Here is a 15,755-nt window from a genome sequence, read left to right on the forward strand (position 1 = left end):
GAAAATAACAAAAAGTATTATTAGATTGTTTGCCTCTTATTAAAGCATGACAGATAAAATCCTCTTTAGTGTTGTTTGAGGTTTTATTAATATTATAATTACAGTTTTTTATAATTTTTAAATATTTTTTATGTGATTTATGTCATAAACCACAGATCACCAGGGCCAACCTTACCCACAATGTAATCTCTCTAAACAGATGAAGATGAGAAGTAGAGGTGATAAAGGAGGCAGGGACCTGAAGATACAGATCGCTCCACAGATGCTTTCGAGACTGCTGCTGTACAGGACCCCGCACTCACCTCTCCGGATGTGGATATTAACAACTCGCCATCTACGTGGAAACATTGCTTGCTGAGAAACACACTTAGGCATGAGTGAGTTTAAATTTGCATTAAGGTGATCACTGGTTGTCTCTCTCTTCTCTCTAGCCGGCCTGCATGATGCTCGACCAACCGCAGTCTTCTCACAAGAGGCCGGAGAGCGGACGGGAGGCGGACCCTAACTGACTGCCTAAAGCCGAGTGGAGCACAGGGTGGCACGGCCTCAAGGCAGCCAAATATCAGCAGTCTTACTAAATGCAAATTTAAATTCACTCATGCATACTTGTGCTGTGCAGTGTTTTCACAAATGCCCCAGTCTGTGGAGTCGTCGGTACCTTCAGTGTGCATTGTTGCATCTCCCTCCATTCCTTTATCATCTCTGTTTCATCTCTGCATTGTTGCAGCTTAAAATGTCTGATTTCACCAGAGCCTTTCTAGAAAATTGCAATACGTGATGTAATATTTTAAGGCTTTTATTTTGTAATGAAATTGTAAGAGAAAGTGAAAGAATCTATTTACAATTAAAGGAAATTTTTTATAGTGAGAATAAAATGGGCTGTTTGGTTTGGAGGGTAAATTTGCATCACACACGTCTGCATCTCCAACCCTAGAAACAAGAAGAACTTAGGCTGCTGTTAATGATTTGTGCATGAGGGTGACTCATCAAAGATGCTATTCTTGCCAGTACTATTAAAGTGTGGCAGCACAATATCATTGACTTCTGATCAGAAAATACGCATATCCCTTGTAACAGTAGAAAAAGTGAGCTCCCCTGAAAGCCATGCCTTAGTTTGCATACTGCGTGCCATTCATTATACCAACGTTCAGTTAAGCTATCTAAAAATATAAGCGTGCATGAATGTAATTCATTCTAAATGAAATGCTTGTGCAATAACAAGGTTTCCATAAACAGGACTGAACAGAGTATCATACCTGCTACATACAGAGTTGTCTGGCAGAGCTTTTCTGAGCTTCCTATATTTCCCGACACAACAACTTCAAGGGAGGCCCGGTCATCTTTCAGCTTCAGCGGCTCAATGACGAGTGATAAGTTTCCAGAAGCTATCTGATCAGTGAAGATTTTTGTTCTATTTATATATGGCTGGTTTTGGTATTCAAGCTTTTCTTCCCCGTTTCGGTAAAAGTGTAAAAGAATTGTTTCATTTTGATAATTTTTGCCCTGCCAGTATATGCTACTTTGCTTAGGATTAAACGTCTCGCTGGAGGTGTAAGTGCATTGCCACAACCCCGGAGCTCCTCTGGTTCCATTGAGGTGGATGTTTTCAGATGAATGTGGCAGTAGTAGAACCACATGGAAAACTGTACAGAAAGAAGATTCATTAAAACCAAACAAGAACAGACCAGCTCGGTTAGAATGACATAACATAGACTCCACATACAACCTGTGGGGGTTGGACTCTACAGCTCATCTCTCTATCTCATACTTTCAAATAGGTTCAAGGACCCTCAACACACTCTGTGACAGTATTTATAAGGTGGACAGCCGAAGTAGAGATTTATGCACAAAAGAAAAAGCCCACATTTCTGGTCAGAAAAAGAAACACCCTCTTTCAACAAGGCGGTTGTCATTAAAGTCATTACGTTAACTGGAGTATGCATTGCTGTAAACAGTGTTTTTTTCAGAATAAGGGCAAAACACAGAATATTTTGTGCATGTAAACATATTTAAAATTGTTTTTCTCGCATAAAATATGGTCCAAGATGCATGTCTCTCCAGTCTATTGTCCTTTTCTAGCACATTTTCATCATTAAAGCCTTTTTACAGTCAGGGCCAGCCACTACTGTCTTTGATGGATGTTAAACTGTGTGTTTTTAGCAGAAGAGTGACTATAAATAATATTAACATAAATCTAATCCTTTTTTAGATTCTTTTTACAACTCTATAAATTGAAACTGACAACAAGTGTGACACAAGTGTGACACCTGAGGAACAATGATTGGACATATTCCAGAGTCAATTATGTCCTTGGTTGTGGTGAAATACTTAAGGTTTCTTTAGATTTGATGTTATATTTTTACTAGTTTAATCCTGTTTGTCAGCACAGCTAGAGGGCTCGGGAACAAGTGAGCACTCATTAGTCACCGAGTTCCTGGGAAGTGGAACGCCTGCTGTGACAAAGGGGTCTATTCCTCTGACAGTGGAGGAGCAGAAAAGTAAATGTAACTATTACTGAAGCTCATAAAAATGTGTGCAACCAAACAAACAGATTTTGCTCTAGTATATCTGTGAGTTAGGTTAGTTTACATTATTTGTAACCACATTTGGTTGCAGTAAAAGATAAGGTATTCCTTTTGACAAAAGGATGAACAAATCAGACAACAGCCCAACATGATGTAACATGATGAATGATAAAAGATAAAGATAAAGTGCTCCAGTCTCTAAAATCAGAAATTACAAAGAGAGAACAATGAAAATCCACTAAAATAAAAAAGAACTAATAAATGAGATGAGCAGGTGGACAGATTATAATAGATAATAAATTTAATAATAGATTTTTGCTATTGAGTGGAGTGTTAAGACTTTAAATCGATAACTGAGACAAACTTCTGATATAGTTCAGTGAATAATGATCATTTTTAGATCTCACTAGTTTCCTAAAAGCTAACAAAAAAGAAGTGTGTGGAAACATCCAGAGCTCGCGTTAGTATCAGGGTTAGCTAGAGGAGACAAAAACATCTCATACTGTAAAAGAGGAGGAGGAGTTATGACGAAGATCAAATCTTTTAATATACAGGTTGTATTCTCTGACCTCTCTCCAGAGGGCAGACAACTTATATCCTCTGACCAACACACAAGTCTCTCTGAGTGGATTTACATAGGTAAAGAACCCATCCTGGCTCTGAATGTGAAATAGTTTGTCTCAACACAGAGCTCACTGTCACATACAGAAGCAGTGAGTTCATCAGAAAACAATAAAACTATTGAGGTATTCTTCTTCAGTAACCTTCCTTCTGCATTAGTTAATCTTCCACAGCAGTTGATTCAGAGGATTAAAGGTGGCTTAGTAATAAAATAAATCATAAATATCTTACCAGGCAGGATGGCAGACAGGAGTTGCTTCATGAATCCAACCGTGAGGTAGAAACAGTAGAAAAGAAGTAGTTCCTCGTCCCGTGCCAGCACAATATATAGGCCTACCAGTGAGGTCCCACCCTCTATCCCTCCCTCTTACACCCTGCCCCTCTAACCCCTCCCTCCATTTATTACTTCTTGGATACACATTTGTCTGTATCGCTAGATTTGCACATATGTTAAATTCTTCCGTCTCCTCCCGTACCTGCGGTCTCCCTTATTTACACCTCTTTGTCGCATCCTGCACCAGTTCTGATCCTAGTTTTTGGACCCAGTGGGTAGTAATGGATTATAAATAACACACAAGTAAAAAAGTATTTTATGGTATTAAAATGCTGCTTTTTAAATCAAAATTTGTAATACATATTTACAAATCTGAAAAATTGTAAATATGTATATAAATAATTATACTTATAAAATATTAAATTAAATATAAATAGTACCACTCAGTCTACTTTTCAATAAGCTGCATTTGCCTTTTATACCTTTGTTACAACTACGAAGCGCGCAAGGAGCACCCCTACGGCAGACGCCAAGTTGCTTCTGCCTGGAAGAAATATAAGCACCACTTGTCTTTTGACCACAATGGACACAAAACCCAGAACAGAGGGCAGCTTCCAGTGACAATCCCTGGCCACATCTGTCAACTTTATGTATCCAAATCTTAAAAAAGACCACAGTTGCACTCAGTGCTTGATGTACCCGAAAAACAATAATAATAAATAATGACAATATTAACGTTACTTTCAGATCTGCAGTAGTAATCCCACTGTAAAAATACTAAAATGGAAAGTAACTTGTACTTGTTAATTAATTATTAACAAGGTACTTGTTAACTTTTAGGTTTCTCAAATGGCAATTTTCACTTTTATGGGAGTAAAGATGTTCAGTACCACTGCTGCTTACTCTAATTTGTCTATTTTTTGCTCTTTAACGGTTTTGCTGCTCCCTGCTCTGCATTAGCACCAGCATTGTTCTTATCGGACGAGCTGTCTGCAGCACCATGCTTCCTCCCTGTGGAACGGTGAAACACAGCTTGATTGGGTCTTAGTGAAACCCTTTCCTCAGACCTGCTTCCTCCTGACGTGTTGGAATGAGCATCGGAGGCATCTTCTTCAGCTGAGTCTCCTCCTGATGCAGATGCTGGAATGTACCAAAGCTGAATCCTTGCTGCAGCAGCCATGGGTTCGATTCTGTCCTGTGTCCATCCTTTGCTGCGTGACATCCCTTTTCCCTCTCCATCTTTTCCTGTTCATTTTGAGCTGCAACAGCCACAGGTACTGGTCCGACCTATGGCTCTTTATTCTCCTCTGTCTCTCTTAAACTCACCTCCATAGAACCACACACAGAATAACATGAACATAACAAGAAGTGTTATTCCAACAGCCCAATGTTTCCTCTGCAAGCCCTCACCTGTAAATTGTGGGGAAAAAATTATTTGGCATTTGGCACTGATACTAATTATGTTTTGTGCTGTGTGTTTGCTATGTATTGCCACAGGAATACTGAATTATTTCAAATATTATACCTAAATCTTCAGTCACAGATTTATTACATAAATCAATCATTTGAAACTGAATATGATTAATTTAAAGTTTCCTCTTTGTGTATTAATAATGAATTGTGGTTATGCAAACTATATTATTTCAATTAACTACAATAACCAGTTTTACACTGATTTGAGGCGTCATTAGTTTATCTTAACGATCTGCTGCTCTCACCAGAAGCACTGATCTCTGCAGTTCCTTTAATCCTCTGGTTGGTGCGAGGGTTGAAGATGATGCAGGTTACAGACTGGAACTCCTTCACAGTGACAGAGCTTGTGACTGAGAAGGTTTTCTCTGTTGGATCCTGCTGCAGGGACGTCTCAGCATCCTGCAGGTCCAGCTATGCAGTGCTGGATTTCTTTAGACCCATCCATGACACTTTAGGTTCAGGGTATCCTCCATGTACTGTGCAGGTTGCTCTGTTAGCTGTGTTGTTAACAGTCAGGACTAGATGTTGGTAGGGAGCTGTGAGAGTGACAGAAAGAACAACTGTTGACACACTGGAGACATTCACAGCACTTTGATATGAGGAGATTTCTATTTTGGTTTGGAATAAAGAAGCTACTGTACTCACCTGAAACCGGCAGTGTGAATGTGCAACGTCGTTCAGACAGTTTGGTGACTTTTTTCTCGTCCATTAAATTTACATAGGCCCAGAATGTTTTGTTGTCATCTCCAACAGTAACATTGTCAAGTCTAATGGAAATATTTCCAGAACTAAACTCAGTAGCGAAGACTTGGCATCTGTTCTTGTATTCGTCAGCTATTGGCATTGTTTGCCCACTGGGGTCCCAGTGTAACAAAATCTTGTCGGACTGGTCCTCCTGCCAGTAAAACCATTTGATTCTCCGTGGAGGAACTGGTAGAGAGCAGGGGATCAGGACAGAACCTCCACCACTGAGATCTGACCCATGGTTGCTAGAAAAGAAAACATATTAGTCAGCAAAAAGAGAAGTGGTCATTGACTCTTGAGACTTTAAAGCAAGTAGTAATCCCTTATTCCAAGACACAGGCCTCACTAGAAGCAGCCATAAACATGCAGGACACCCAGAAACAGAACAGGGTTTTACTGTGACCTGGAAAAAACACTTGGGATGAACGCGTGGTGATTGTTGCATTGGGTTTAGTGAGGGTCAATAAAGACATTGGGTGGACAGATAAGGGTAGAGAGAGAAAGACAGCGATGCACAGCAATAACAATAGCAATAGTAACAACTATACTAGCAGAAATATGACTAATAATAGTCTTGATGATGATGATGACACACTGTATGCTCCGGTTTTTGTGCACTTTAAACAATACAATATAGTAGGTGGACTTTGTTAGACAGGCTTAATGCTAAGCTAAGGTAACTTGCTTTTGTCTATAGCCTTTTATATATGATGATAACAATCTTCTCATCTTTCAAGTGAGTAAATGTTTTCCCCAAAATGTCTAACTTCTTCTTCAACAGAACTGGGTTGCTTTGGCTGCTTATCATTATATGTCTATTGTTATTATCATTTATCTGATTTCAAATTTCAAACAAAGTAAGCTGAGATACATTGCATGAACATCCAGCTACCAGTAGCAGAGAAAGTAGGAGACGCAAATCAAGATCATTTAAATAACTAATTTTCTTTCTTTCACACTTTAATCAAAGCCAAATTCAGAACTTGAAAATCAAAATATGTTACTATATAGCTTTCCATTCCATTGATATAAACATGATAAATCCACAAACAATAAACATATGCATCCTGTAGGCTCTCCAGATCAGGAACATGTTGACTTTTGTCATGAGGAAGTAAAATTAGTCCTGATGATTTGTGAAACTGTGCTGCCTTGCAAAATTTGAATGCATTTATTTACCAAAATAATACATATCTTACCAGATAGAAATAAAATCAGCAGGCTTGTAGAATACATGTCTGAACTGCAAAACAAAGATAAAACATAGAATCATCCCTCTATCTTCCTCATTAACCCTGAGAGGGTAATGTGTCTCTCCAGCAGTTTCACTGTGTCAGGCAGACAAATAGCATGCAAATTTAAAAGGGTGATGAGGAAGTGTTAAGAAACATTAAAATAGACTATTTATGCCATGATATTGTTTCATACACAAGCACAGTTGTTTTTCCACTTGGCAGACCAAGAGTGAGGAGTGAGGATTGAAAATGACTTTTTAGACTCAAAAAACTGTCACAGCTTGCGTGATTAATGATGTCCGAACATTCAGCATTTGATGTAGAGAAAATAAAGATCTAAAAAAACATTTTTTTCAAGATCAATCAAGATTGAAGTGAATAAAGCATAGTTTAGGATGAGTGAACTAAGAATAGTAAACATGCAAATAAGCAAAACCTACCAAGCAAGACGATATCAGATAGATGTGAATTTGTTTTCCACTCCGACCTAAAGTGAGGAACAACTCACTGCTCTGTATCGAATGAATGAAGGAAGTACCTCTCTTGTACGTTTCAACCTCAGGTTGGTTTCAAAAGTGGTGGCAAAGAAAATCAAGAAATAGACTGAAAAACTACTTTTATATCAATAATTATTGTCGGTACAGCAAATTGATCAGGTCACTACAGAAAGTAAATAGCAGTGAAACTGAAAATAGGTTCCTGAAAAGTGACTGTGACATTGTCAGCACAACCCCAGAAGACCACCTGTCATCTGACAACAAACAAATGCTTACTGAGAGTGGAGACAAAAGCAGCAGCAGCCTACCTGATGATCCTGAGTCAGCTGCAAACAATATTCCCTTTGTTTCTTTAGGTCAGTTTTTCCCTAAAGGTAAAAGGCAAGTTTGCGTTTGTACTCCTCTTGTATTCTGTGTTTACAGCAGGATGTATCCAGACCGTTCAGGCGCCACTCAATCAAACAATATCTGTTTGCCTGCCTTGTTTAAATTCATTAAATATTGTCCACAATAAGAGATCCCTTTTTGTTGTCCCAGCTACTGCCGTGCATCTGGTTATTTTGCTTGTGTGTCTCTCTTCCTCTGTGTGTCTTGTTTTCCCCTGTCTCTTTCTGTTCCTGTGAGGGTGGGTGTGCCCTCCTTCCTCACTATCTGCTCTGCTCCCCTGCATACTTTTTACAATCAGCTCATCACATCTCTCAGTCTGCTCACCCATGCCAGGCCTCCACTTATTTTGTGTGTTGTCAGCACGTCTTTTTTTTGCTAGAAGAGTGACAAAGTCAGCTGGGATGGATGGATGGATGTCCCGTGTTAAACTATTGACTTAAAACTTAAACATTTTCCTTGCGTTATTGTGTGACATATTGAACTAACTTAAGTAGGCTTACATAACTCAAATAGCATGAGTAACGTAGGAGAGATAGTAGATAGTTGTATTGTGGCAAGTTAAAATTTAATAGACTCATTGTTTCTTACTAGTTAAAGAAAAGCTTGACGTCATGATGTTAAAAAATACTGTACAATCATAAATAACATTCATAAAAACATTTAAAACTGTTAAAATCGGTTTACTTTATTCCTGTTTTGTTAAATCTAAGTGAAAGTGTGAAACTACAGAGTGGTCTTCAGCTGATCGATTGCTTCTGTCTCCACCCACGTACCTGGGGAACTCACTGTATGCACAGGCGGATTAATGCACAGGCTGGCCTAGGCTGCAGCTTAGGGGCCCCACGTCTGCAGGGGCCCGGATTGGCTAGACTATTTTTAATTATTTTAATTTACTGCACCGGGAAAAAAAACTTGCCTCCTATTGGGGCCCTTAGAAACAAAAAAAATGAAGTCGCTGATTGGATAGATATGGGACACATTTACCCAATCAGCTGCCATCATGTGGCCGGGTTCATAAGGTCAGTTTTGTTGTCAAATGATTTGTCACTCACTGTTACTAGACAGTATATAAGAAAATTCCTAAATTGACAGGATTTTTAAGGTTGCGGAATATTCATGTGTTCATGACAGCGGGCTAAAGGCTCACATTAATGTCGGCGCTGTTGATACTACAACGGAAGCTGTAGCTACAGCTTGCTTTAGCCAGGACAAAGACAGCGGCCAAATTGACCGCAATGCCTCACAATCTCACTCAGATCAGGAGTCTGAGACAGAGGGGCCGACACTTCAACTACCCGAAACACCGGTATGTTGTCCCACTAACACCCCGGGAATTAGCCACGATGCCCCAGCCACCACGCCCACAGACCCCTCCGGGACAGCCTCGCCTGTTGCTGCAGAGAGCGCACAAGAGGCCGCAGATCCCGCTGCCTATAGCTCGGATCCTGCATGCTGGGATAAAATTGATGAAGACATGAGGACATACTTGGTTAAAATGAGACATGAAACTTGTCAGAACAAGGACGTCTCTGATGTCCATCGAAAGTGATATTCTGCGCAAACTGGATTTTAGCAGCCTCATTAAAGACTTCTCTGTCAGAAAAAGGAGGAAAAAACCTTCTAAAAAAGGTACAAATATGATTGTGCTGTTATTGTGTGCTGTTGCCGCTGCTGTGTTAATTGTATAGTTATTTGTTGTTATTGTATTTGTAATTATTCCTCAGTAGCAGGCATATTCCGACGTTGGCCTGCCTGTTGGTTTAGAAATCTAAAAGCAGTTAGCAGTTAGCAGATGCTCTGTGAAGGCATTTTTCTGTGGGATCGTTGTTTATAGTAAAGGCTGTGTCAACGTGTGTGCGCGCGTGTGCTGCGTAAAATTCCAAGCAGGTTTTTTTTTTTTTGATAAAGCATGATTAATAATGTGGGGGGCCCAAACAAACAGAAGCCTAGGGGCCCATGACCACCTTAATCCGCCACTACCTGTATGTTCCTCATTAGAGTAAAGTTCTCGCTGAGGAAACACTGCATCACTCTCGTAAATGTTCCTCCCCATTCTTCAAGTATGTTATGAAAAGTAAACAGAGCTAATGTGTCTCTAATAACTTGCTAACATGATAAGAGTGCTGAGACAATGTTTTGTGACATTTTGAGTAAGTTAGAGTTAAGTTTTATCAAGAGTAGTAAAATGTGTGTGCATGAGCGAGTGCTTGCTTGTTAATTCAATTCAATTCAATTTTATTTGTATAGCGCCAATTCATAACAGAAGTTATCTCAGGACACTTTTCAAATAGAGCAGGTCTAGACCGAACTCTTTATAACATTATTTACAGAGACCCAACAGTACCACCATGAGCAAGACCTTGGAGACAAGGGCAAGGAAAAACTGCCTGTTAAAAGGCAGAAACCTAGGACAGATCCTTCGGCTCTAGGTGGGTGTTCGTCTGTCTCGACCAGTTGGGGTCAGAGAGAGAGAGAGAGAGAGAGAGACAGACAGACAGACAGACAGACAGGTGCACAGCAACAACAGTATTGGCAATGGCAATCTAGCAGGACCATGGCAGGAGGCTCCACCAGGATCGATAAGAACCTGCGAGACTTAACACAGCGACTCATAGTTGTGTGCCGAATGCAGCCAATTTTGTGCCAAATATTAAATTCTTAACTCTCCTCTGCAACCTACTGTCCCCTGTATTTACACCTCTTTGTTCTAGGGAAATTTCTCAACATCTACTTCTACAGAAACTTATGGTTCACAAACAGAGAATCCTCATGCCTTTGGTGATCCTCTGACGATCATCAGGTCAAACATTTACCAAGAAGTGATGGCCAGATCTACTTCACTTCACTTCAGATGAGTCACAAGAAAGTGGTTAGACATCAGATAAACCACAACACGTCTATTGTACAGAGGTTCAATAAAATACATCAATCAATCAATCAATCAGTCACACTTTATCTTTATAGTTACATACACTGTAATATACACCGTTCACACAAACAAAAGTAATAAATGTAAAACATTCAATGATAACAGCACAGATTTTCTCTTAAAACTGTTATACAGTTCAGACTGTTGTAAAACGTTAAAAGTTGAAAATTAAATTAAAGATAAAGAACATCAAATGTTTACAGTTACATATTAACAAGGACACTTCTGTATAAATAGCACCTGGTATTGATAAAGCACACGTCTGAGGTTTTGATCAGTTAGTTTCTTTCTGTAACATTATTATTTAAAATGACATCTAAAATGTTTCATACCAGTTCAACTCCCCTCCCTTCCAGCACCAGTTCTGATCCCAGTTATGATTCATTCCGTTGATTCTTACTATATTCTGTTTCACCAATCATCGATCATCAATCAATCACACTTTAGTTGTATTAGTCACACACACTATATTACTATAGTATACAGTTTTCACTCAACAAAATGCTTCACACCTTAAAAACAACCCCATACACACGAAATAATAACTGTAATCAATAAAACACTCAATGATAACAGCACCCACAATGAAACAAGGAAACTCTATCTCCTCAATTTGCAGAGAGGAAACACCGGAGGACGGATTAGAAAGAGATAAAAACTTAAAACAAGACAATGATTTAGCTAGTGATAAAATAGATGGAAGTAGATCAATGAAAAAAAACAAAAAAATTCAATCTCCATTATCAACTGCTTTTGTCATGTTCTGCATCAGCACCACCAGAAGCTGCATCCTCATCAGTCGAGCTTTCAGCACCACCATTCCTCCTCCTCAGTGGAATATTCTCCTCAGGTTGATTTTGTCCTGACACGTTGAGCTGAGCATCAGGAACATTTCCTTCAGCTGGGTCTTCATTTGCATTTGGTGGGTTTTCTGCATTCCGGTTACGCCTTTTATCTGTAATTAAGGAGACATTGTACCATCATGACATGAATAAACACCCCCAGCAGTGTAGTGCTACTCTGTTAGCAATGTCTCAGGTTTAGCTAAGGTGAACTGCAGCTGTCTCACATGCTTGATGTAGCCCTGTATTGTATCTGCACATGCACAGTTTCATACTTTATGGTTTCATAGTTGTGTTTATCCATTTCAGGTCACAAGGTTTCTGTTTGCTATTTGAGTGCATTCCTTTTCACCAGTTGATGATATATTTATATTTAAAATAAGAATTACAATATAGAATGAACTAAGATCACTCACATATTCTGTCACGGTACACTATGAGAAGTATGATGATGATGATGATGATGATGATGGAAAGAGGTAGGCCAACACCTAATCCAACAGCCAAAGAAGTGTCGCTCTTTGGTTCCTCAGCTGTAAATTATTGGAAATAACAGAGTAAGAACGTATTTAACATGCTGCACTGATATTTGATCACATTTTAAACACATTGGTTTCAATTAAATATAATAACCACTTTTACATTCTGTTTTGAGGCATCATTAACTTATATTAATGATCTGCTGCTCTCACCAGAATCACTGATCTCTGCAGTTCCTTTAATCCTCTGGTTGGTGCGAGGGTTGAAGATGATGCAGGTTACAGACTGGAACTCCTTCATACTGACAGAGCTTGTGACTGAGAAGGTTTTCTCTGTTGGATCCTGCTGCAGGGACGTCTCAGCATCCTGCAGGTCCAGCTGTGCAGTGCTGGATTTGTTTCGACCCGTCCATGACACTTTAGGTTCAGGGTATCCTCCATGTGCTGTGCAGGTTGCTCTGTTAGCTGTGTTGTTAACAGTCAGGACTAGATGTTGGTAGGGAGCTGTGAGAGTGACAGAAAGAACAACTGTTGACACACTGGAGACATTCACAGCACTTTGATATGAGGAGATTTTTATTTTGGTTTGGAATAAAGAAGCTACTGTACTCACCTGAAACCTGCAGTGTGGATTTGCAATGTTGTTCAGACGGTTTAGTGACTTTTTTCTTGTCCATTAAATTTACATAGGCCCAGAATGTTTTGTAGTCATCTCCAACAGTAACATTGTCAAGTCTAATGGAAATATTTCCAGAACTAAACTCAGTAGGGAAGACTTGACATCTGTTCTTGTATTCCTCAGCTATTGGTAGTGTTTGCCCACTGGTGTGCCAGTGAAACAAGAGCTTTTTGAACTTTTCCTCCTGCCAGTAAAACCATTTGATTCTCTGTGGAGGAACTGGTAGAGAGCAGGGGATCAGGACGGAGCCTCCAACAGTGGCACTGAGGAACTGCTCTGAGATCTGACCAATGGTGGATGCTAGGAAAGAAAACAATTATTGCTAGTAGGTGTTTGTACCTTTGAACTGCTTCTCTTGCTAAGATAGTTTAATGCTAAGCTAAGGTGACTCACTGCTGGCTATAGCTTTATATGTATTATGATTACAATCTTCTCATCTAACTCTTTCAAGTGAATCCATTTCTTTTTCCAAAATGCTTTGGCTGCTGTGTTTATCATCACACTGCACAACTATCAGTATCAGAAGCAGCTAATTACTGCTAACCAGTTATCTTGGAGTGAACGTTGCAGAGGCTTTCAGATGATCCTTTCTCATGTTTATTCAGCTTAAGAAGTAGGACAGTTTTCTAAACCCAATAAGGAGCACTTAATCTTCTGAAGTAAGACAGCATCCTCTACGGCACACCATCCAAAACCTTAAATAAACTCCAGTACATCCAGAACTCTGCTGCTCGTCTGCTCACTTACACCCGCACCGGTGACCACATCACCCCTGTCCTCCAGAACCTCCACTGGCTCCCGGTCCCTCAACGTATTCAGTTCAAAATCCTCCTCCTCACACACAAAGCCCTCCATAACCAGGCCCCTTCCTTCCTCACCGACCTGCTGGATCGTCACAATCCATCCCGTAGCCTCCGCTCATCTGATGCAAACCTCCTGACTCCTCCACCCAGGACCAAGCACCGAACCTGGGCCGGCAGAGCCTTCTCTGTAGCTGCCCCCTCCCTCTGGAACTCTCTCCCCAAACACATCTGTGACTGCACCGACCTTCCAACATTCAAATCTCGGACAAAAACTCACCTTTTTAAAATAGCTTTTAATGTTTAGCTTAGTCTGATGTGTTTTTAGTGTTTTACTATTTGATGTTGTTTTGCTGCTTTTATGTTTTTATGTGAAGTGTCTTAAAATGTATTATTATTATAAGACCAGATACAAGGCTGATGTAATGTTAATATTAGCATCCAGGTACCAGCAGCAGACAAAGCTGGAGACACAAATGATAATATAAAAAAAAAATAGATCATTTAAATAACAAATTTACAAATGTTTTTTTTTTTTTTTTGAGTGTTTAAAAAATCAAAGCCAAATTCAGAACTTCAAAATCAAAATATGTTACTGTTTCCATTCCATTGACATTGACATATTTAATCCGCAACAATAAAACCAATATATTACATAAACTACAACTGAAACAGGTCAAACCAGTTATTGTGTCTAGTTACAGTATATTGTGCTATCAGGGAATGAGTGAATACCAAAATAAATACCTTACCAGATAGAAGTAAAATCAGCAGGATTGTAGAATACATGTCTGAACTGCAAAACAAAGATAAAACAGAATAACTCCTCTATCTCCCTCATTAACCCTGAGTGGGTAATAAACTGACTAATCATACAAATGCGTTCAACTATAGAAACTGATTATGCTGTAGTATATTTATGAGTTAGGTTAAGTTACATTCTTTGTACCCGTAGGTACATTTGGTTACAGTAAAACAAAAGTATTTTAACAACAAACAACTCAGACAATAGACAAACCTGATACAACATCATAAATGATAAAAAATCGAGGATGAAGATAAAGGTGCTCCAGTCTCTAAAAATCCTGTAAAAATACAGGTACATTTTTTCTTTACTACAACTTATTAATGTGAATGACAGCAGCTGGAGCTGAAGTGTTAAGACTTTAAATTGATAACTGAGACAAACTTCTGATATAGTTCAGTGAATAATGATCATTTTTAGATCTCACTAGTTTCCTAAAAGCTAACAAAAAAGAAGTGTGTGGAAACATCCAGAGCTCGCGTTAGAATCAGGGTTAAGCAAGAGGAGACAAAAACGTCTCATACTGTAAAGAGGAGGAGGAGTCATGATGAAAATGAAATCTTTTAATTCAGAGTGGAAGAAATTTTTCTTACTTAAGCTTCTGAAGAATACAGTAATATGGATATGATGAGCAGTCATGCAGCAGGGAGAGAAACACACATACAGGTTGTATTCTCTGACCTCTCTCCAGAGGGCAGACAACTTATATCCTCTGACCAACACACAAGTCTCTCTGAGTGGATTTACATAGGTTAAGAACCCATCCTGGCTCTGAATGTAAAATAGTTAGTCTCAACACAGAGCTCACTGTCACGTACAGAAGCAGATAGTTCATCAGAAAACAGTCAAACTATTGAGGTATTCTTCTTCAGTAACTTTCTTTCTGCATTAGTTAATCTTCCACAGCAGTTGATTCAGAGGATTAAAGGTGGCTTAGTAATAAAATAAATCAATAATATCTTACCAGACAGGATGGCAGACAGGAGTTGCTTCATGAATCCAACCGTGAGGTAGAAACAGTTTTGAGTCTAGCTGCAAAGAAAGTGTTTCTTCCTCCTCCCGTGCAAGCAAGATATATATCAGTGATGTCCCTCCCTCTGTGTCTCTCTCTCTCTCTCTCGCTCTAATCACTACTGGCTACACTTACACAGGAAAATAGGAAATGCCTAACTTGTGCAATGACATATTCATTGTCATACGTCTTTTTTTTTGGTTTTGTTTTGGTTTAGTTTTTGTCACTGTTTGCATTAATTGTACTGTAGGCCTGTAAGTCTTTGCTGATTTTCTTGGAACACAGCAACATGGCTAAAAATGGGGATGAATAATAGGAGCTGATTGACAGGCAGCAATTAGGGCTGGGCTAATGTCTGAAATAGTTTAACAACTCTTGGATTGATTGAAACAGGTCAAAGTTTTATTTGTCCAACACTTTATGACCAAATACCTACATCCTCACAGAGCTGCT

General features: G+C 39.2%; 1 protein-coding gene across 3 annotated transcripts in view; it reads right to left on the bottom strand.

Moving 5' to 3' along the window:
* LOC127365790 (CD276 antigen homolog) overlaps positions 1 to 15,755 on the bottom strand; it is a 30,868-nt gene that overhangs the window by 9,121 nt on the left and 5,992 nt on the right. Inside the window, exons 1-6 of one of the 3 annotated variants that reach the window (XM_051404270.1) lie at positions 15,255 to 15,397; positions 14,238 to 14,281; positions 12,620 to 12,985; positions 12,220 to 12,510; positions 11,944 to 12,060; positions 10,690 to 11,640 (exon numbers count right to left, since the gene is read on the bottom strand). The exons of 1 other annotated variant lie outside the window; for it this stretch is intronic. In XM_051404270.1, coding sequence (XP_051260230.1) covers positions 11,429 to 11,640; positions 11,944 to 12,060; positions 12,220 to 12,510; positions 12,620 to 12,985; positions 14,238 to 14,274 — 1,023 coding nt within the window. In that variant the 5' untranslated portion in view covers positions 14,275 to 14,281; positions 15,255 to 15,397 and the 3' untranslated portion in view covers positions 10,690 to 11,428. Of the gene's footprint in view, positions 1 to 10,689; positions 11,641 to 11,943; positions 12,061 to 12,219; positions 12,511 to 12,619; positions 12,986 to 14,237; positions 14,282 to 15,254; positions 15,398 to 15,755 lie in introns of those variants that run through there. One more of the 3 variants, XM_051404271.1, reaches the window with a different exon arrangement.

Source organism: Dicentrarchus labrax, unplaced genomic scaffold (assembly GCF_905237075.1).
Source record: "Dicentrarchus labrax unplaced genomic scaffold, dlabrax2021, whole genome shotgun sequence".
Classification (NCBI taxonomy): domain Eukaryota; kingdom Metazoa; phylum Chordata; class Actinopteri; family Moronidae; genus Dicentrarchus; species Dicentrarchus labrax.